The sequence below is a fragment of the Pseudomyrmex gracilis genome, unplaced genomic scaffold, assembly GCF_002006095.1.
Source record: "Pseudomyrmex gracilis isolate BER0280 unplaced genomic scaffold, ASM200609v1 scaffold_13, whole genome shotgun sequence".
NCBI classification, from domain to species: domain Eukaryota; kingdom Metazoa; phylum Arthropoda; class Insecta; order Hymenoptera; family Formicidae; genus Pseudomyrmex; species Pseudomyrmex gracilis.
Window position 1 is genome coordinate 127,460 of NW_018020597.1, and position 22,437 is coordinate 149,896.

Below are 22,437 nucleotides of genomic sequence, written 5' to 3' on the forward strand. Positions count from 1 at the left end.
GGTTAACATTCAGATTTAGAAGGTTTCGTCGCGTGGCCGGTGATCTCATAAGCTGCGCCAGCTTGGTGGAAGTTTATCTCATTATGTCTTATCCAATGTTTTCGACGAACGTGAAGCTTAGCGACACTGAGAGAGCTTAAATCGCACGCGAGCTTACGAGCACGGGCTTTGCATGCGTTGAAGCAACATAAATCGCTCAACGAAAGTTGAGATATAATATGTGTAATCGACGTTTGTGTAATCATCGTCAATAAAAATCTTTTCAAAACACACTGACATTCGTTCTGAAGTTCGACCACTTGATTATCTATTAGTAACTAATAGATTTTACGTGCCTTGTAAGAAAAATAATTTTAAAAAACACCACAATTTATTTTTTTTATAATTTGTTTTTTTTCTAAATTATACAATTTTCTTATCAAGTATTCTAATTAATAATCTGACGTAATGAGAAACTCAGATGACTGGGATAAACTGGAATAACTCGTTAGCGGAAAAGAAATGAAAATGACACGATTAGGACGGGAGGGAGCGGTCCGAAAGGAGAGAGAGAGAGAGAGAGAGAGAAAGAGAGAGAGGAAGAGAGAAGGAGACAGGGGGGAGGGAGAACGGGTGTCGCAGATAAAGACTTCGAAAGAGCTGCTTATCTGTAAAGACCGACATCCGCCGGATCAGCCTCAGATACTGAAACCACCCACACTTTCCTTCTTCTGCGTGCTTAGGCTAAGTTCCCGAGGACGGACGGAAGCAGCCGGGTCTTTCAGAGATCACGAATTCCACATCACACACGTGCGACCCAATTATATGTTTCTTTTAACGCACGAATTCGCAGATTTGAAATTTCACACTTGGATCGGACCTTATCGACGAGTGTAAATCCGCGAGAAGAAAAAATAACGTTTGGACGATTTGAACGTGGCTTCGCAGCCTGATTCGATTTCGAAAGATTAAGCTTGGAGTCGTCTTGGATTAGCACTTGTTACCAGTAAGACGAAGAAGAAACCTTAGGACGGGCGTATACGGATAGTTTTTTTTATCTATGTAACGTTTTACATATTTTCGAAAAATTACACTTAAGAAAATTTACAATATTTTTATAAAGAGAGATTAAATTGAAAAAGAGAGAAAGAGAGTACAAGCGTTTGACAATATTTTCTCTTACTGTCTCGACTTCATTTTACTTCGTCGTGAAATTAAATTCATTTTACTTCTCCCTTCGTCATTCCGCTTAATCGCATTCGAGCATACCGATATGGCAACGGAAACGTCACTGTCGATGAATCTAAATGGCGCGTACTTTTCCCGCCAGTGATTTAGAAAGATCCTCCTCGGTAATCTCGGGACGCGCCGGTAATCATTTCGCCTCGTGCAGAGAAAAACGAAGAGGAGGGTTCGCGAAGACGCGAAAAGAAATATTCGCGGCGGAGATTCTTTGGCCACGTTCTCCCCTTCGAATCGCACTCGGCTCGCGCCGAACGTGGCTATTATCGCGACGGAGGTGCGGAGCGGGCGATAGCGGGGGTGTCGAAAAATATGTTCCAACTTTTTATCTTGTATCTGCACCGCCGCCTCGCTGCAGAACTGAGCAGTTCGTTAATTTGCGAAACTGTCTGCCATGTAAGCTCGGAAAACTCGCAAACGCGCGTTGAACAGCAAACTATTGTTTTTTTAAATATTTATGTTTTGTAATGTTGTTTTGTTACTATATTTGTAAAAAAAATATATTTACGACGCGAAAGTATTTCGATTACGACGCGCAAGTCTCTTGGATGTGAATCTCTGGATAAAATACAAATCTAGTGCTTGTTTGCCGAGAAATAAAAAATATTGCTAATCAGTTTATTTAAGTTTCTTAATTTTTTTTAACATTAAATTGCACGCGTGCGCAAGTACGGACATTCACACGAAGGTTGTGCGAATCCGAATCAAAGTTAAATGTTAGTGTTATTGCGACAAAACATTTACAACAATACGAGAAATCGCTGAGGTAAAACGCAAGATGAGATCGACGTAAATGAAAAACATCGAGAGAAACTGGTTTCTTCAAGGGTTGCCCCTTGGATGAATCTTATCTTTCGACGAGAGCTGTCAAAGACGAGGCGGCATGACGCTTCCGTCGTGCGGGAAGATAACCGGAAGCCCGATAGAACCTGCACCAGAAATGAGAAATGTCTTTGCGGTTGCAGAGATTAAAGATTTCACGGATGAGTGGTTGCCACCTCTTCTCTCGTATATACGTTTCTTCTTGCGGCAAGCTCGCGCGCCTGACGTGTTTATTTTATCACGATATCTATAAACGCGTTTTTACCAATAATATGAAAAAAAAAAAAAAAACGTTTTTGTTTTTTACAGAATTTGTTGTTGCAAAAATTATATTCGAAGAAGAACACGGAAATAAAAAATGACTGAAATCATCTCTTTGCGTCGCATTATTAAAAAAAAAAAACCGATTAGAAGATTGACGGCGCAAATGAGCGAATGTGTGGGATCGGAACACGACACGCGCCCGACACACAAGTCGACGAGAGGACGCGTCGGTAATAAACAGAGCGCGTAATACGATGTGTCCCCGCGATTAAATCCTGCGGCGTAAAAGCCCACCTTAAACCAGCTGATCCCGGTACAAAGACGACGCAAGGACAGGGCGCCTTAATGAAAACTATACGTCCCTAGATTAAGGTGGACGTTGGTCAGACTTGGGACCCGCGGCAGATACGACCTGTCTTATGCAACATAGGGGGCGGGTTCTATGATGCTCGGCGTATTAGATGGAACTTTCGGCCATTAATACCTAATATCGTGCCGTCGGCAGTAAATCCTTTGTTGGTCATCTCTGACGGGGGGACTTAGTGCTGCCTTGCATCAAGAGAGACGTTCGACCCTATCTGTCGATCCCGGGACGTACAATCCGATATTGCATTTTGATTAATTCATTACATTCTAACAAAATGCACTTTGCAAAACAAAATGTTATTTCTGACGTTACACCGCGCTTCTTCTTCGCTTTCTGTTAAAACGTTTACTTGTTCGCGGAAATCCGCACGTTTTAACTCGATAATTTTTTACATTCACGGGGTACACGTTTTCTTAAAACAAAACGGTAAATAAACTTGGATTCGCGCATTTTTTTTTTGCGCTTTTTGATTCCCTTTTTGCATTCTCTCGGCAGCAAAGGTTCTGGAGGGTGCTCTGCTTCGCGATTCTTGTTTTCCTTCTTTCGTTTCCTTCCAAAACGGGACCGTTTGTGCGTGACGAAGAGTTATGTATTGCAAATAAAACCTGGTTTCGAGGGTGTAACGAATACGTAACGGTGAGACAAGTTCACGCGTCGCGAAAAAAAAAACACCGAAGCAACACGCTCTCTCTGGGAACGAGAATATTTATTATCATAATCGAGAATTCGACAACGCGATTTCTTTAACAGATATAAGTGCAGAGCTTGGAACTGTGGCAGAAGTTGTCTCTCTTTACCTTTTCGCGAGGAGAGTAAAGTCTCACAGTCTTTCTTTCATTATCTCTTTCTCTCTCTCTCTCTCTCTCTCTCTCTTTCTCTCTCTTCCATCTCGCACTCCATTTCCTCGATTTCGCAGAAGTCTGGGATTATGATCTGGAGTGGGATAGACTCCCGGACTTAAGTCAGAGTTACACAAGGATCGCAGCTATTGTGCCATCGCGCAGGTCCTATTGTCTCGGGATAGACGAGTGGATCTGCATATGCTTAGCGCCGGAGTTAAACTTCTCTCTTTCCCTCCTCTCCCCTTTCTCTCTCCGCGCCGTCTTTCTCTCTCTCTCTCTCTCTCTCTTTCTTCTTCCCGACCCGATCTTCAGCGCGCTGCGCAACGCGAATCATCCTGCGACCCTCGAATTTGGATGTCGGAACGCTGCCGAAGACTATACCTATTGTCGGTCGGATGTACAAGAATGGTGCTTCACAGTCGAAGCCGCGGAGACGGTTTAAGTACTCGCACACCAAAGTACTCCCGCGCGAGAGAGCCACCTTCGATTCTCAAATCAAATTAAGATTCGTTAATTAGACGGGCTTTATGCCCTCTTTATGCCGTCTTTTGGAGAATGAACAGCGAGAAAAATATGCGCGTAGAGGATAATGAAGAAAAAAAAAACTGAAACGATAACGAAAACAGTTCATTGTTTCGTTCAATTGTAGTCACCTTGAGCGAAAAATCCACCGAGTGATTATGTAAAACTCTCACTTGTTGCTTGTTTACGTAAAATTATAATCCGGAGACAATTATAGAATAAGAATTTTTCTTCACATTACATGTAGTTAACGTCACGTCATAAAGTGACGCAATTGTTTGCTAATTTCGTGCTTGTAGTAAATTCGTCACTCCATTGTTGCTCATAATAAGAGGATTGCTCCGAGCGCGTTGGCTCCTCACGTAAACTCTCCTTTGTCTGTTGCAGCGAAAAATCTGCCGGTGCATTGTGTGGTGGAGACGATTCACAATATCGTGGAAAGTCATGTGAGCCACAGCCGCGAAAAATGGCGAAGTCCCCAAGTGGAAACGGACTCTTACGTTATCATTCCGGTAGCTATGCCTTTTCAGGTGAGAGGGGGATTGTATATTCTCTTTTAGAAAATTATTATTAGCTCTACTGACACATCGCACATTTGTTCCGAGAAGAGAATTGTAAAAAGTTTCTTTTACACGAAAGATCAATATTTTCGAGCGATTATCGTCACGTTTTCTTTTCTTCGGATAAAAACTGTACCGTTTTTTTTTTTTTTTTTTATCTAATTTACTTGCGTCGAGAAAAATGTTGTGTCAGAAACATATCTCTCGCAATTAAAAAATATCGATTTGTGTCAACAGGATTTGGTAGGCGAAGCGCTCGTTCGCTTGGGATATTCGAGCGATCTGATACCGAGCGCCAGAGGAAGCATCGTTATACGGAACTGGAAGCCCTTGCCGATGGAAAAGGTCGCTGACGGACCGCTGCTGACGGTGGGTGACATTCTGGCCGAATTGACGTCGGTGGCAACCCTGAAAATTCAGGTGTACAGATCCAGACCGCCACCTCCCAGTCCGGCCGCGGAAGTCAGAAATAAATTGCTGAGGTTGCTGCTGTTGCACAGCCACACGCTTCTCGTCTCCGCCGGATGTCCGTTGGACGAGGTACGACACGTCTTGCACTTTCTCGACTTGCGTATGGTTATATCTCATTTATTTTTTTTTTATATAAAAACATAATTGCAACAGCTGAGAAGATGTAAACAAAACTGCATGTATCTTGCCGAAAAAAAAAAAAAACAAATCCTTTCAAGTACAAATGTTTGACGAATTGAAACACTTTTCGTACAGAACGGAATCTGAAAATAATGTTGCAATTTGTTTTTTTAAAGATTAATATCGCGTTTCTTCTACATCTCATTGTTATCTGAAGCGAGATGGCGGCCCGCAAGGAGAAAAATAAATATATGAAAGCTGTGTGTAAAGTCGCGTTTATTTGGAGAAGTACAAGGTTAAATAACGCAGAATTTAAGAGCCATTCAAGGTGGGATCGGTGGGAGGGGAGAGGGGAATATTCGTAGTAAGACGACCGCTTAAAAATGTATAAAATGTAAATCTAGCCGGAGAGTGTTTGTCGTCGGGGCACTTAATCTCATTAAGAAGTCCTCTGACTCCCGGTACCCTTGTACCTTCCGCAAGAACGGCAAGTGGTAATCTTCGGCAGATTCTTGCTCGCAGCTCGCTGATCCTCACCTTGAATAAATGCTTTCTTGGTTTCGAATCACCGCTCGGAAAGTCACCGCGCTTCCGGTGAGCTTTCGTTCCCGAATCAAAAAGCGCGAGTGAATGCAGATTTCCTTAAATCTGAGAGGTTCTCTCTGGTCTCCCGCGAAATTTTCTGTAAAAATATATGTGCGCGCGCGCGCGCGCGTTCATTGTTTGTATTAACTTTGCAATACTAGCTATAATTCCGAATTGTTAAGATTTATAACGTTGATCCCCCTCGATCAAGTTGCGCTGCTTTCGCTACCTCTATTTTGTTACTTTAATTCCTTTTTTGAAAACCAAAGAGAAGAATATCAACCTCCGTGTGTGTGTGTGTACGTGCGCGCGCGCGCGTGAAATTGTTTTAATCTACACAGGATCTTGATAAAGAATATGATTATTATATTTTTCTCATTATAAAGAGATTTTTTTTATCACAAATGTCAACATTTCACTGACGCAGCGACTTGAAAAAAAAAAAAAAAAAAAAAATTATTAACGTTACGCGGATTAATTTTTTTCAAATCTCCAGCTACGACGAGACGAGGCGAGTATTTTTCGTGGGGTTTATCCTCTGGCCGCGATATTCTCCGATTGCGTTCCCCGCGAGATTGAAATAGATGCGCGATTTTTCGAAGCCGAGCTTGCTCAAGCGCAGGCGTGCCCTTCCGACAGCGGAGGATCTCATGGCGTGTGATAGGATTACCCTTTACTCAACCAAATTCGCAGCCTTCATCAAAAGCCCCCTCGATATCGGGGCATCACCCGGGCGGAGGGAGAGAGGCAGAGGTACATCCCCGCCGCCTCCTCCAGACCGGTATTATCTAAGTGCACTCTCTTTGAAGATCCCGCCCATCCCCGAACTTTAATGCCGCTCACAGTGGTCTATGATTACCAATTTTCCCTGGCAAACGTTTCCTGCTTGAGTTTCGTAGCCCGACGGCTAATGGCGAACCGCGCCGTGATGGAGAACCGACGTCTCTCGCGTAGATTTGGCTTAATCTGACGATGATGTACGAAGACGTGCCGCCACGCCGAGCGAGATCTCCCTCTCTCTTCACGTTTCTCCCCATCGTACGTGGCTCGTCACGATGTTGCTCTTCTGCGCGATCTCTTTCCAGAGATAAAAAATCCTTATTTTACCGTTTCTGCACTTATAAATTTTTTTTTTTTTCACACTTCGAAGCTCGCAAGAACAATTTTATTCTCCGTTGCTCGAAAGCTTTTTTGCACAATTAAATTTTTTTAAGAAATGAATTTATATGCGGTGTATGTTTATCGGCGAACAATGTGTATCAAATTTGAAGTAAACTTAATAAAAAATTGAATCATAAATAGGCGTTGTCATTAAGATGACGAAGCTAAATAGAGAAGTTCTTCTACTTTTGCTAATTATCTTCGTTAATTTTATTTGCTTATCTCTGCATGCAACCTATCCTCGCAGCGAGATTGGAACCGGTTGTGTCTGGTATTATTTGTGTGTGCGATTTGTGTGACGTTTCAGTACATCTCTTTTCGGAGATGATGTATATCGAAATTAGAAATAAACACACGTGCACAAGCGGGAGAGCGCCAAGGTACACATGAATTTTCGAAAAGCACGACGGGGCTTGTAATTCTTTCGGGATAACGGAAAGTTACGCGAAACCGGTAATAAATACGTTTCAAAAACACGGGGAGGGACTCGGGTGCGAAATTCGCATTAATTCGGAATCGGCAAATATAAATCGTCCGCGCAGTTTTTAGACGATAAAAAACAGCGGAATCTGTTTTGGATCCTATTCAGCTTGTGAAATGTAGAACAGTGATGTAACAGACGTCACCTGATATATCAGGATTAGGGCTTAATCTTATTTATTGCGGCGCAGCGCCATTTTGTGATTTATCTACTGCATAGTTTTGCCAATTTTTTTTTCCACATATATCTCAAAATTCGAGTTAGGTTTTTTTTTTTTTTAACATAAATATTTTGACGTGATTTCGCATAAGTGTTGCAAAGTAACGAAAAAAAAAAGTGGAATTTATTTTAACAACAATTTTTTCTCGACTGCGGGATATATTTTTTATCTTCGATAAAACCACTTATATAATATTAATATACTTACATAATAATATATAATTTCGACGTGTGTAGCTTTAAAGAGACACACGGATGAGGTCGCAACTGCTAAAAAAAATTGATGCTAACGCTGCGAGCGTTGCGCGCAATTAAAAAAAAAAAAAAAAAAATACTATTACGTAAACGGCAAATAAAAACGAACAAAAGAGAAAAACGAAAGACGCACAGGTAGCAACAGCTCCCGATACGTGCGTGTTTCGCAGGCGCTCATGACAACCTCGCGAATTGTTTGATAAGGGATCCCGTGATCGCGATTGATTTACCACTGTTCTATGGATCAGCCGATTGCCGTGCGCAATCATTCTCGAATAATAAATACGTGTAAATCAGGCGCGAATCGCGAGAACGCAATGTCTTCAGATAAGCCGGTCGTCCCCCCTTTCGACGGCATACCCGTTGTTTGTCAAACGATTTCTGAAATCCTCGAGAGCGCCTGTCAAGATCTCGCGCCTCGCCTGACTACCTGGAGTGATTAAGTGCGGTGTCGTAAAACTGTAACGAATGAGAATTCGAGAAGGTAACTTGCGCGCGCGCGCGCGCGCGCACCGGATAATTGTCGTCGTCTTGCTGCGAAGGTGTCGTTGGATATACGCGACGGATTACCGTGTTATTAAGGTGGCGTCGAGCGCCTGATCTTCTCGACACGGAGATATGTATTTGTTCGTATAAATCATCGACCGCGTGATAAGACCGTGTCTGTGTACCGCTTCCTGAGGCGTGAAAAATTTTTCCACAATCTGTCATCTCGCTTGTCGTAATGACGACAACGCTTATGACGACATCTCGCAACGTCTCGCGTTAACCAATTAACGAAGTTAATCGTTGAAGAAACTTGAGTTCTCCACGCAATAAATAAATGTTTCGGGAACTTCTCGTTTTGGCACACAACTTTCTCGTCTTATCTTGAGACACATAATAACGAAAGATAATACGAAGATGTTCGTTGTTCTTCTTGACTACCAATGAGTTATTGAGTCTTTTAATTACTTTGTAATTAAAAATAACTGAAAAAAAAACGTCTCGATTATTCTCTGGTTTGAAAAGGAATATATTGCTTTTTGCTCGCAGATGACCCTGTTGTCCCTCTGCAGAGGCGGCAACGATCTGTCAGAGGAGACAAAGCGGAACTTCGAGACGTGGTTGCAGCAGCAGCAGATTGGACTCGGTATGAATCCGATCGCCCCGACTTCCAACCATCACACGCAGAGTCCGCAACCGGACAGCGGGGGCGCGATCGCGCCCGGTGGCGGCCCGATCGGTCCGCCGCATCCGGCGCTTCTCCAATATTCGCACAAGACCAGGATGAGGACCAGCTTCGATTCGGAACTCGAACTGCCGCGTTTGCAACGCTGGTTCGCCGAGAATCAGCACCCGTCGCGCGAACAGATACAGCACTACGTCGCGGAATTGAACTCTCTGGAGTCGCGCCGGGGCAGAAAACCGCTTGACGCGAACAACGTCGTGTACTGGTTCAAGAACGCGCGAGCGGCGCAAAAACGCGCGAGCATGAACGGCTGCAGCCCGCCCGGACTCAGTCCGAGAGGCGCCAGCATCGTCAGCGAGGATTGCACGGACGAGGAGGAGGACACCAGGCAGCAGGTAAAGTGACGGTTTTAAAGTCTCAAAATTTTTAACGGAACGATCGTCGCCGAATGAGAGATCGTCGTCTGAAAGAACATTCAAACACGAACTCCGAGACGTGAAGCGACATTGTTACATTTCTACAAAACCTCACATCTTACGTGTTAAGTCTTCGATTGTTGCTTTCAGTCAACCTCGGGGTCACCGTGCCCGCCGAACAGTCCACCTGTCGGTCCCCTGTCTCTGACCACCAGACCCGAGGATCAGCAGCAGCCGCAGCAGCCGCCGACGTCGACGCCCTCCTCGGTGAAGCAAGAGGACGCGAGAGTGTCCTCCGGTTCCGAGGACGACGAGACGCGGCACACGGGCCCCATCCCGCCGGGATTCTCCCTGGTGCCCAGCCCGATGTTCGGCCACGGTATAATGTACATGTCGCATTACCTGCCGCCGCGCGGACCAACCGGCTGTCCGACGAGCATGTTGGCCGACGAGAGAAGGAAGAGAAACCGGACGTTTATCGATCCCGTGACGGAAGTGCCGAGACTGGAGTATTGGTTCAAGCGTAGCACTCATCCGAGCCACGCGGTACGTATACAAATCGCAACGCGTCGTTATCGCGCGCTAATTTGTCTCTCCTTCCGGGAATTAACGAGATTCTCGGATTAACAGCGTGTTTGTCAGATTTTTTGCTTGCAGCAAATTTTTTTTATGATTCTTCGCAAGATACGTGTACAGTTTTGTTATCACTGATCACGCCAGAAATTTTGCGCTCTAATTATCTCGCATCAGAATATTCGGTGAGAAAATTTTATTTTGTGATCGATTTCTACAGCTCATTCTCTCGTACACGGAGGAGCTGAACAAGATGCCGTATCGTCAGAAATTTCCGCGTCTGGAGCCGAAGAACGTGCAATTCTGGTTCAAGAACCGACGGGCCAAGAACAAGCGACTGAAGATGGCTTTGTTCGAGGGCGAGTCGCCGCAACCGCATCCATATCACGCGGACTAGTTAATTTCCGAGTAAAATAACGTTAACTAGGACAAAAAAAAAAAAAAAAAAGTACGAAAATCAAACGTGGGAGACGTGTGCGCGCAAAAATAAAGAAAAAAAAAAAATTCGTTAATCGACCTGTTACTCTTTACTATCGTTGACACGCAGCGGCTTCAACAATTACCGGCCGCATATTCATTGTAATTATCACGTAAACAATTAACATAATTATTATGGACTTCCATGAATGTAAATACGAGATGATGTCGAATAAAAAATATACGTCACAATAAAAACAGCTGTTGTTGTTATTTTTCCTCTCCACATCGCAAACCAAGAAGACTGTAAACTATTTATTGTGGTTTATTATAACAATAAAACTACACAAATAAATATTGATTTACAAACCTAACGTTCAGAGTCCGTTTTTTAACACACAACAAACCATTCTCTTATTACCTAATTATTTAACTTTATACGTTCGTTATTGCTTTAATTACAACCAACTTGTCAAACGTATTATTTTTTTTTATTATCAAATTAGTTCTCGCAGCAGTCGCTTTAGGAAAAAAAAAACAATATTGTGTGTTTGCACTCGTGTCTGGCAAGAAGTAAATTCTCAACAAATCGCCAAGTAGAATTTCGTGAGTTTCCTAGAGTCTATACGACGCGTATAGTACGTCTGTGTTCGCACGCGTGTGTATAAAAGCGCGCACGACGACGTCTATACTGTCTCTAAGTCTGCCGATGTACAAAGCAACGCATACTCTCCCGACCGAAATCTCGTAGCTAAGATAAGACAGCTGTCATCGAGTCAACCCTAACTCAAACGTCAACAATAGTCAATGAATTCTCTCCTCTAAAAGCGACGCCACGTATCTACTCGCGTCTGTGCATCACTCAACTAGAGCTTCAGAACATTAAGATCGCAGACGCGACGTAATACGACGAGACCCGACAGACTGAATAGAAATCGAAACGTATAAATTCTTAAAACGCGCAATATATGATAAAAAAACCTAATCGATCCGTAGAATATTAATCACAATATTTGTATCAGACAATATTTTGCATGAGAGATGCGCGTCTCTCTCGCGCGTAAGTTTGATAAAAGATAAAATAAAGTTTTCGCGCGCGTCGCGACATTTACACTTTCTCTTCGTTGATTCTGCTCGGTTTAATAAACGTGTTATCATGTGGTACGTACACTTATGTACGCGAGAACGCGCGTTCCGCTTGAATGTAGAATCGCGAAACAGAAAGCAAAAGAGAGACGATCGGATCCTTGTAATAGCTTCGTCGCGGATTTTCGAGACGAGTCGACTCGAGAAATAGAAGACTCTCGCGTTTAAGCACGTAGCAACGTGCAAAGATGATGTCGCAGGAATATCGTTGTCATCTACGACACGCGCGCGCGCGCGCATCAGCGAGTGCACACACAGGTACCCCCCCGTCGTTTCTGGCGGGCTCACCGGGGTCGTGTCCCGGATTTAATGAGGATAGGCGGATTTGTCCAATTAAAACGTCTTACAAAGATCCATCCGGGTCTCGGCGCTCATTCGCAAAACATCGAATCTAGACTTTGCCGCAGCCAGCCACTTCTTATCCCCGCGCTATACACAGGTTGTATATACATATACAACCCCCCTGCCTACCCGTTATCCCTCTCTCGTTATCGTTATCGGGCTCCGCCTTCCGAATCGAGCGGGGAATCAGCTCGGGGAGCAACAACGAGACAGACAAGGATTTATGGAAAGTTATTTCCAACTGCCGCCGGAATCCGCGAGAATCGTGCGGATTCCACGGCGTCATCGAATCGCGCAACCTGAAGCAAGCGGAACTCGAATAAATTCGAGTTTACAGCAGGAAAAGTGCGTTTTAAAACTGACGCGTCGCGGATTGATTGACATGTTGAAATTACAAACAAATGTTATCTTAATTTTTAACGTCATTTTAAACATCATCAAGATGTAAGACAAACGTCGCAGTCAAAGATATATTCTTGGTACGTCGTCGTTTCTGAAAATTTGTTTGAGTCACAAAATGACTCGAGGATAAATTTAGAAATATAAATGTAATAAATTTCTTCATTACTTTTACGATTTTCTCGTAAATTTGACGCGTGTAAAAGCTACGAAACTAAATAACGATTTGTTGTTATTATTGTTCCGTGCAATTTTCTTTTCAACGTTGAGAAAAGATTTTGAATCCGAAGGAAGCGAGAAAAGAGCAGAGATTGGACGATCGGATAAGAAAATTGCTGCTAGGCTGAAGAGTGTGAAGAATCTCAAGAAGGAACAGTGTGATAGCGGCGCGAGAGAAGGAGGAGCAACGTCTTATGAAAATCTGAGAGTCAGCAGCCCGAAGGATCATCCCTCTATCTGATCTTAATTTGTCAGGCCGCGCGCGCGCAGACAATTTAGATATCACACCATCGTCCTCACTAAATCGTTTATGAAAAATGGCCAGTCTGGCTGAAATTGGCTTCTCGCTGTCATCGACATGTATAATAAAATATTCGCGATAAAGATCCGTACAATCTTTTTTTTTTATATACTTAAGTTCTCAAAGATAAAAATAATCTTATGTTTAATTATGTTTTAATTAATTACGTGAGTATTTATATCTTAAATAATTGCGTCAAAAGACTCTACGTTCGCTTCAACAATTTTCTTACAAGCGCGTCTAAAATCTTTTCGTTAGAGATAAAAACTTTGTTTTGGAAATTTTTGAAAAAGAAACGCTCCGGAATAATAACGCGCGAACAATCATTTTATTATTGAGCAAACAAGGAAATAAATCTGATTTGCTGGCTGGTAACTCGCGATACCAAAGTAGTATATTAGATTCGACAAATTGCGAAAACGATATGGCAGGAGAGAATTCGGGGATCACCGTGCCGTGCAACACACGTCGGTAGACATTGGCGCCCCGTGCATTCCCGCGCGCGAAAGTATCCGCGCGAGACGTGGGTACACGTCGCTCTAAAGGAGCATTGTGTGTGCTTTGGCATTCAGAGGACGTTCTTATCTGCCTATCCGGAGAGCTGTCAGCAAAGTTCCTGAATAATAACGGAGAGCTTGTGTAAGAGAAAGACAGAAAGAGATAGAGAGAGAAAGAGATAGAGACATAGCTAGATAGATAGATGGAGAAAGAGGGAGAGAGGGAGGAAGTTATAGGTGGAAAGGAGAGAAAGAGAGAAACGACGGAGACGAAGAGAGGCGGAGGCTGCCGCGCTTCTGCTATCAGCCGCAGAGCTAGGATATGCCTAACTATTCTGTTTCCATGCGGCTGCCGGACGTTTCGTCGTAGATAATGTTGGCCAGGATAGTTAGATTGTGTGTTGGATGCGATTGATAAGAACCGAAAATGCCCTCCCGCCGTTGAATCGGATTGTAACGGAATGTGCGTAGCGAGAGCAGCCCGACCGCGCACGGGAGAAAACGTCGTTTCCTATTAATTATTCATTCATAGCCGCGACAGGCACATATAGATCTAATATATGTGCTTCCATAAAATCGTCGCTAAAAATGTCAATGCGCTGGAAATGTCAATGAGATATATTGACATATTCTTCGAACATTTGTTTGTTGCGAATTCGTTCGTTTTTTTTCTCCCCCCTCCCAAATTTCCATATCCTTCACATTGCAAGAAATTTGACACATTTCTGAAAAGATTGGTAACTTTTCTTTTCGATACAGTCAGAAAAGAAAGAACAACAGTGACGTAGTCGTGAGGGAGAAAACAGAGAACAGAGTTTGGATGAAGTCACGAGATATCGGAGGGGTTTGAGAATTCGAGAGCTCGCAAATTAGCCGCAGGATTGGCCTTATAATCCTTGAGGGATGCTTGGCGACGTGGTTTCCATCTTCTTGTTCTTCTCTCGCTCTCATTTCTCTCGTTCTTTCTCTTTCTCTTTTACCCTCTCCACCATTTTCTCTTTCTTTTACTTCGCGAGGGCGGCTGATGAGGTCGTATAAACGAACTTCAGTCTCCTCGTCTTATTCTTTAATCCTACCCTCTCCTACTCGCGCGGCTATACTAAGAATTACGAGTATCGTAGAGAAGAAGACCGAGAAAGACGGCTGAGAAGACCAGCGATTGAAAGTAATGAGCCGTGGAGGGAAAATCGCCAAGGGGTAGGTAGGTAGGTAGGTAAGGCCGTATTCTCCGCTGTGAGTAATCCGGGGATAATTAATCCCGTTAATTTATCGGCACCCATCGTAACGAACCACGTGTGAAGAAAGAATAAACGCGGAATCTTTCTTTGCTTCTGCGAGAAATAAAGCGCACGTTGTTTATGTAATTCTCTAGCCGCAATTACTTCGTTAATTGGCAATCTACTAACATACGTGATAATTTAAATATACGTTGCAATTTATGTGTGCGAAATAATTTTTATAAGTAAAAATTTCAAAATTACTTTTTATCTCTAATTTTTTTTTGATACTTTATGTTACAACTTTTTGAACTTTCCGTGAAGAGTTATATTTATATCTCTAAAAATTTGTGAAGGAAAAAATCGCGCTAATGATAGAGCTAGTAAAAACGCAATTACGTTTAGCCCGAGAGAACAGAAATCGTGATTCGCTGTACGCCTGTGATTCCGGACGGAGTCACAGCGACGATGTCTTAATTGATCTACAGCCGAATGTTACACGACTGGACGGGGGAAGAGGCATTTAAGCCTCGGAGAGTGGACGCTTAGTCGGTCATTGGCCAAGATCTATCGCGGGAGTACAGTCCAAGAAGTGGAGATCATACCACTTAGCCCGCTTGGCGCAGGAGCTCCTTTCGCGACCGTAAATAAAAGAAATCCTTGTAATGGCCTTTGGCGAAGATCCTCCTACCATCCTCGCTCGTCCCACCCCTGGCGATCCTCACCCCGGTTATTAAGCCCCGGAGGCAACCCATCCCGACGGTATCAGAAGCTCGTAGGCTCGAACGGTCGGTCCGGCCGGTGGCAGTTAATTCCTTAACCCTTATAGACTTCGAGAAAATTTAGGGACCCCCGATGGTTGTACGTAGAAGTAGGGAGTAGGGATGCGTATATAAACCGGCGTAACGCGAGGGGGGAAGGAAGAGAAGACGAGGAAGAGGAAAGGGGTTTCGGGGACGGGTGGAGCGGAAGAGTGGGTAGTCTTGGAGAGAAACCGTGAGCCGAACCAGGAATACCAGGTGCTCCTGGGATCTTGGCGGCATCTTACGCCCGGACGATACATAATTTATGTCGCGCTCCGGTGGGCTTAAGACAGCATTAAGATCGACCGAGCACCAACATCTCCGCCACATCCGACCCCCCGTTCCCCGTTTCCGTCCCCGTTGTGCGGGATCTACCGGTGCCCTGCATCCGCATGACCGTTATTTGCACGTGGTAAGAAAGCGCTTACCAACGTGGCCCCGGCGATTAGCTCGCTTCACAGGCGGATAGATCACCCCCGGATGGGTTGGGGGTTGCTCGTGAACGTGAATGCGCCGTATATGAGGGATGTGTAAAATGGGTAAAGCATATGTACACTTAACATAAACCGTTCTGCGAAGGGGATCAAGACATTTTCGAATCATCAAGCAGAAATTACTCTCGACTTGAGTTTATTTACGTTGAATTGTTTTTCATTCTCAACACGAGCAGTAACGTAAAGTATTCGACGCGATATTGCGATTAGAGCTAAGTATTGAAACATGTTCGCAAATGTTTCGAATTGAACGAGAATACCACATCCGCGACGCGGAGCATCGCAAGAGGATCAATGTCACTAGTACCGCACCGGAGGCTTCCGACAACTTCGAGCACACTGATTAGTTCTTCTTTTACGAGGATCAGGTGAAATGCCATACGGCTTAAGTTTTTGTTCCTAAAGGAGATCAGGATTTGACGGAAGGGGAGTTGGTTGATACGATACCGATGGCTTTTAGCCTTTTCATGGTTGGCCAAACAGAATCTTTCGTACCTACCAGCGCGCGCGCGCGCGCTCTCTCTCTCTCTCTCGCGTCCTCTTGATCCGCCGCTCGTATCCTTACGCGACTATGGAGCTAACTGTGGAAAGGATCAGGATATTGCGCACATATTTCCTCGCTGGTTGACTCGGGGCGATCTTTCTTACCCCCGTGTTTATTTATTGCCGGGTTTAACGGTACACGTGTAATATCTGACTATATTTTCGTGAAGCCCGTCAAGACGACACTACCATTTTAATGTTCGGCTCGATGATTGATCGCATCGTACTGATAAAGTTTTATACGTTACACGTTTAGTCATTGAAACAATGATTTTATTGTTTAATATTATGCAATCTTATTTTGTCACATCCTTCTCGGTTTTTTTTCTTTTTAACAAAAACTTATCTCTGTGTGAAAATTAAAATTAAAAAAATAACTTCTATGTATCTGCGAATTTATTTTGTTTTTTTCTTAATCTTCAGTAAGATTCCAATAAAAGACGTATCTCCACAACCGATTATCGTGCGATCGCAGGGACAGAGCTGTATCAATGCGATTTAAGTTTTTTTTTTTTTCACGGTCGAGACGTCCGGATGATCAGCAACGGTCAAGCAACCTACATCGTCCCACGGGAGAAAGCTTGAGAAAAGAAGAAGGAAGGAAAAAATAATTGAAAATTTTCGGACGGTCAGGCCGCAGTGGCGGGTACACATCAGGCCGCCACCGTCTTGGCTGGGCGACTCGCGATAAAGCAAAGAGCCCGTGCTAAATACTTACATAAATCTGTATTGCCTTGCGCAGCACGAGAGAGGAGCTTATTCTCCACACCCATCTAGACACACGCACGCAAGCTCACGCACACGCTGAAAGACCGCGACGAAACTCCCGCAGGAAACGCGAGTGTAACCCGCGTCGAGGCTTGTTCCCCGAAAGGAAAAATGTCCCGCATCGAGTGACAATTTGACCGGAAGTAGTTTCTTTTTGTTGTTCTGTGCGGAGAGAGAGAGATGTCTCGGAGAGATACTTGAAATAAAATGATTGAGAAAATACTTGGAGAAAAAAAAAAGACATTGAGAGAAAAGAACTTGGAGAGTATTTCCGCGATAATAAAAAATAAAAATAGCAACGTCTAAAATTGTCAACGAGAAACTTTATTTTTCATCAAACGACCTCGTGTTGCCTCTTCGCGCACTTGACACAATCAATTTATCATGCAAAAATCGCGAGAATAAGATAAACCACGTTCGGCCGCAACGCTTTTCGCAAATCGATCGCGAACCGATAATTCTTAATGCTATACATTTAATGCTGAATACACAACGGCACAGCCAGAAATGTGGAGTTTCATGTGTAATATACAGCAGGCCATAAATATCAAAACACACAGAGCCGTCGACGGCGTCTGCCATGGCGCGGAGGGTGGGCGGTATAGTAAGAGTGTCTCACGGGGGAGAGACTCTCTCAATTGATAAACGGATAAAAGCCGAAGCCACACACAGTGGTTTCGTATCACGCGGAGACAACACGTAGCTCTCTCTCTCTCTCTCTCCGCGTCCATGCGTTTGACCTAATTAATGGTTCGCGCAACGGCATTTATAAACCAATATTGAACCGACTTGTTCAAAAAGCGTTCGCTAAATTGTTCGCGTCATAATTCAGCTCTGTAACGACAAAAGCTTTGAAAAGCATCTAGAGAACATTGTGGTATTAATCAAAATTACTATTCAAAAAGTCACCGTAACATATTGAACGCGCTTTATTTTCGCACGAGTTGTTTTTTAGTAACAGATCTGTTAAATAATATATTTTTATTTGCACATACTCTCGGTTGGGTGGACGTAGAGTTGTGCGTGTGTTCGTAAACATACGCAAACAATTACTTTTTTTTCGTACTAAGATCGTAACCCTTTTCCGCACGACGTTTCCAAAACGTGATAACGAGACTCCGTCGAACGGTAAAAACTATCGTGCAAGGTTGATTGCGTGATCGAAGAGAGAGACGAGAAGTGATTCGGAGGACGAGAGAAAAACGAAGAAAGCGAGGCCGCGAGGACCGGGAAACGCAAGAAAGGAAGCGCACGAGGGCGAAAGGGGAGGGGTTGGTTGGCTCCAGGTCTTTGCAGAATCCGCGGGTGCCGGGGCAATAAATCTGGCGGGTATATCTGAGCTCATGAATGTTATTAAGATACAACCCCCCGCGAGCTGAACGCTCGCGCGCGCGGGGGCGTGCACGTTACCGTCGTGGTATATATACCACGTTGGCGAGAGAGATATAGGCAGTGCCGAAGAAGCCGGAGGAGCTTCTTGCGGTAAGATCTGCAGGGGCCAGCCAGGAGGAGAGAACGTCGCGGAAGAGACGAGGAAAACGGCCCAAGTGCGAGAAAGAAGAGAAAAGAGAAAGACAGAGAGAGAGAGAGAGAGAGAGAGACGACCTGGAGAAACGGTTATGAAGAAATACCGCCACCGGTAATCCCACCATAGATCACCGCTTCTGGTGGCCGCCACTGTGCCTTCAGCTCCGTTCCTTCGTCTTCCTCCGCTACGCTTTTGCTCTTTACCCTTCGTTCTTCTCTCTTCTTCCTTCTTCGAGCCGCGACTTCCCCCTTCTTCTTGCTGTCGCTCTTCGTAACATTTCGAACACATCGGTCTTTTAATAATACCGTAAACTCAATTCACACTTAATGAACAATCGCTTGGATAATGTCGCGTGCGAGAAAATTCAACGTGTCAAAAATTGTACGTAAAAACGTCGCGGCGACACCGTCTCAGATAAAAAAAAAAATGTAATCAAAAGCAAACGAGAGAAAGAATGGGTACCGAATCTTGACTACTCTCTGTTTCGGTAAATTTAGTGTTTCAAATAATGAAAAGATAAAAGTGAATATAATTTTGTCAAGTAAAGAATTAAGAGGTAGGCTCTCTCTCTCTTTCTCTTTTTTCTTTTCTTCTTTACATAAAATCCCGTAGTTATCCATTTGATAGAAACTCACACAGAAATATCAGACTTCGACGTATCTAATTGCAAACGATGTCGCGAAGTCAGTTTGAAAGAGGATAATCGCCCAAGTGCCAACTTCGCATATATATCTTTTACTTCTATACCATAAGTCCGGAGTTTCTCTCCCACTGACTTCCTTAATAATTTATCATCGTAAGTTAGTCGCGCGCAAACAAGTAGTCGGCGGATCTTCGGTTTTCTAAGGTTTCCATAAAAGAAAGATTAGCATCTCAAAAGCTCTTCCACGATCTGTAATCTTAAAGATTATTTGTGAGATTTTATTTAGCGATTATTACACGCGCGTTATTGCCTTGGCGTTACCCTATTGTGCAAAGTTGAAGACCATCCGTCGGGTTCGTACTTTAATGCCGCAAAGAAAGATTCAATTTAAGGTTTGTCTTGGAACTATCGAACTTATATAAGCGCGCTCTACTCTCTCTCTTTCTCTCTCCCTTTCTCTCTCTCTCTCTCTCTCTCTCTCTCTCTCTCTCTCTTCAATTAATTAATTGAGCTTTGCAGTACGAAATGGACCGCGGTCCTTGAACATCAAAGCAAAGCTTTCGGTCTTCCGCCCATACCCCAGCTGTCTGTCAAAGTGTCCTGCTTGCCAATTAATAAAGGACCTATATATTTGTCCATCAGTTCCTGCGACGTCTTATCCCGTAATAGTAAGTAAATATAGAGATCCCGCGAAACGTTATACACACGAATAAATCGATCTCTGTTCTGATTGTAGCGTAGTACGTGAAATAGTTACATAATGATAAGAAAAAAATTTAATATATTACAAACGCAATGAAAAGTATTACTTATGTTCTACTGTTTTCTTTAAAAAAAAAAAAAAGTAAAGTAAACAGTACAAATACCATGTATTTTTTTAATAACAAAATATTTTCTTTTTTCTCTTTTTTTGTAGTTTTTTTTTTTAATGGGAACCTATTCAAGTTTTTTATGATTCTCGTTACTTGATGGGATATTTACGTGAAACTGACGAACCTGAGGCGCGCATCGTTCCGTGTTTCCGCGAAAGCGCTGTGAGAGAACCTACATCCGGATTTCTTTTTGAGAATCGAGTCAAAGCACATCGCCTCCTACCCCCGGAGGAGATAACGCGCGGGGGAGGTTGTATACAACGTATACGTAGTAAGCCTGAAGGGTGGTTTATGTATCGCGAGGCAAGATATCCGATGATTTAGCTGCGGTCTCAAGGCTCCGCCAAGAGAAGTCTCCTTATCTCGCGGGTGCCCGCAGTAACCGCGGTGTAATCTTTTATTAATTCGGTGACTTACGAAATTTATCGCGGCTTTTGTTTACCGCGTCGCCGCGCCATCTTAAATCTCTCCCTCCGTTGCTTGCCGGGCCTTCTTCTTCTTCTTCTTCTTCTTCTTCTTCTTCTTCTTCTTCTGCCTTCTTTGCATTATCTTGCCCGTACCTTTCGTTACTGCAACTGCCGTAGGCCGACTTGGGGAGGAAGCATCTTATGTGAAAATCTTGAAACATGTACAGAAACACGGTGGAAATTCACGTTCGGAAATTTATTGTAATGCTCCGTATTTATTACACGCTTCTGTGAATTTAGCAAGTCTGAAAACACACACAGACGTAAAACAAAGTCAAAGATTTCCAAGTGCACTACAAAATATGTCATATTTCCAAGTATGAATATGTGATACAGAAATTATATTTGATGCAAAACATTGTTTAGAATATTGTTTAGAACTAATAAACGTGGTTCTCATTGTCTTCTCTCTCCTTCCATCTTTCTTTCTCTCTCTCTTGTAATATATAATAATTATTTTGTGTTCTTTTGTGATAGGGGTAATTAAGTGACATTGTGAAATTACAATAGCAATGTCATAAAAATTACTTTCTCCGGTAATGGTCGCCGATGTGTTACCACACCGAAGGATACGTGCGCGCACACACACACATATATAGACGATCCGTGAGACTCCGGCGAAGTACACAATTCCGGCTATACGCGCGTATTCCTTATAACGGTGTCGGAATGGCGCTATATTATTATTAGAGTCCCTTAAGTCTAAGAGCCTTAAATCTGCGATAAGTTATGAGCACCCCTTTGCCCTCTCCACCGCGCGAAGAACCTGCCAGCCACCACCTCCACCACGTCCGCCCGCGTTCTCCACACCTTATACCATTTCCCTGTAATATCTTAGTCTACGACGGCGCCTCTTCGGCCTTTATCTCGCATACATTACACACCCCCCGAGAGCGCGGACTTGGGGGATGGCTACAACGCGCGGGGGTAGGAAAACGCAAGCGGCATTGAAGGGGCAGGAAGGATAATTGAAAATAACTGCTGCCTGCAAAAGAGAGAGAAGGCGCGGGATCTTAATCCCTTCTCAAATCAAGATAAACCAGCGGGATTATCTCCGCGCGATTTCCCGCCTATGTGCGGACAACAAACATCCAAGTTGCCGCGAGCTTGTAAATTCGTTGCATCTCGTTTTTTCGAATATAACATTTTTGTGTATTGCTCATGGTATTAGAGTACAAGTGAAAGTGTATCTTGAATGAATGAAAATGTATCATCCCGCGCGATAATAGAAATTAAGTGCAAACGATATCTCTTTAAATTTGCAACGTTACGACGACGTGTTGCGAGCTTGCCACAAGCAGACCAAAGACAGAAGGAGAAAGTTGGAAGAAAGTTCACGGGATTTGCAAATCCCAGCCGTGTAATTACCATAAGATAAATGAGCGATTTAATTTGCATCTATATACATAACTTAAGCCATTGGGCCATTGATAAATACGGGGTCCGCAGAAATCCTTGTTCGCGTATCTGACGTTTTTATCGCATTTCTGTAATTAACATACTTACCGATCAACATTAATATCAGATGTTACGTCATATGTATATAATCGAAAGATAAAAAAAGAAAATCAATGTTGCTTAACGTGTTTATATTAATACATAAACAAATGGCTCTTACATAATAAAGTTGTTTCTTCCTCTATCACCGTATATATACATACAATACAGCTTATCTCGACATTTGTGTAAGTAATTTTGCTTAACACAAAAGGGAGATACTTTGAGCAAGAT

General features: G+C 43.4%; 1 protein-coding gene across 1 annotated transcript in view; it reads left to right on the forward strand.

Moving 5' to 3' along the window:
• The window catches only part of LOC109863830, a 44,164-nt gene extending 33,666 nt beyond the window's left edge, over positions 1-10,498 (forward strand). Inside the window, exons 3-7 of the mRNA XM_020444428.1 lie at positions 4,426-4,568; positions 4,836-5,138; positions 8,926-9,456; positions 9,628-10,023; positions 10,271-10,498. Of these exons, the coding sequence (XP_020300017.1) occupies positions 4,426-4,568; positions 4,836-5,138; positions 8,926-9,456; positions 9,628-10,023; positions 10,271-10,447 (1,550 nt within the window). The 3' untranslated portion in view covers positions 10,448-10,498. The remainder of the gene's footprint in view (positions 1-4,425; positions 4,569-4,835; positions 5,139-8,925; positions 9,457-9,627; positions 10,024-10,270) is intronic.
• Positions 10,499-22,437: the final 11,939 nt, after the last annotated feature.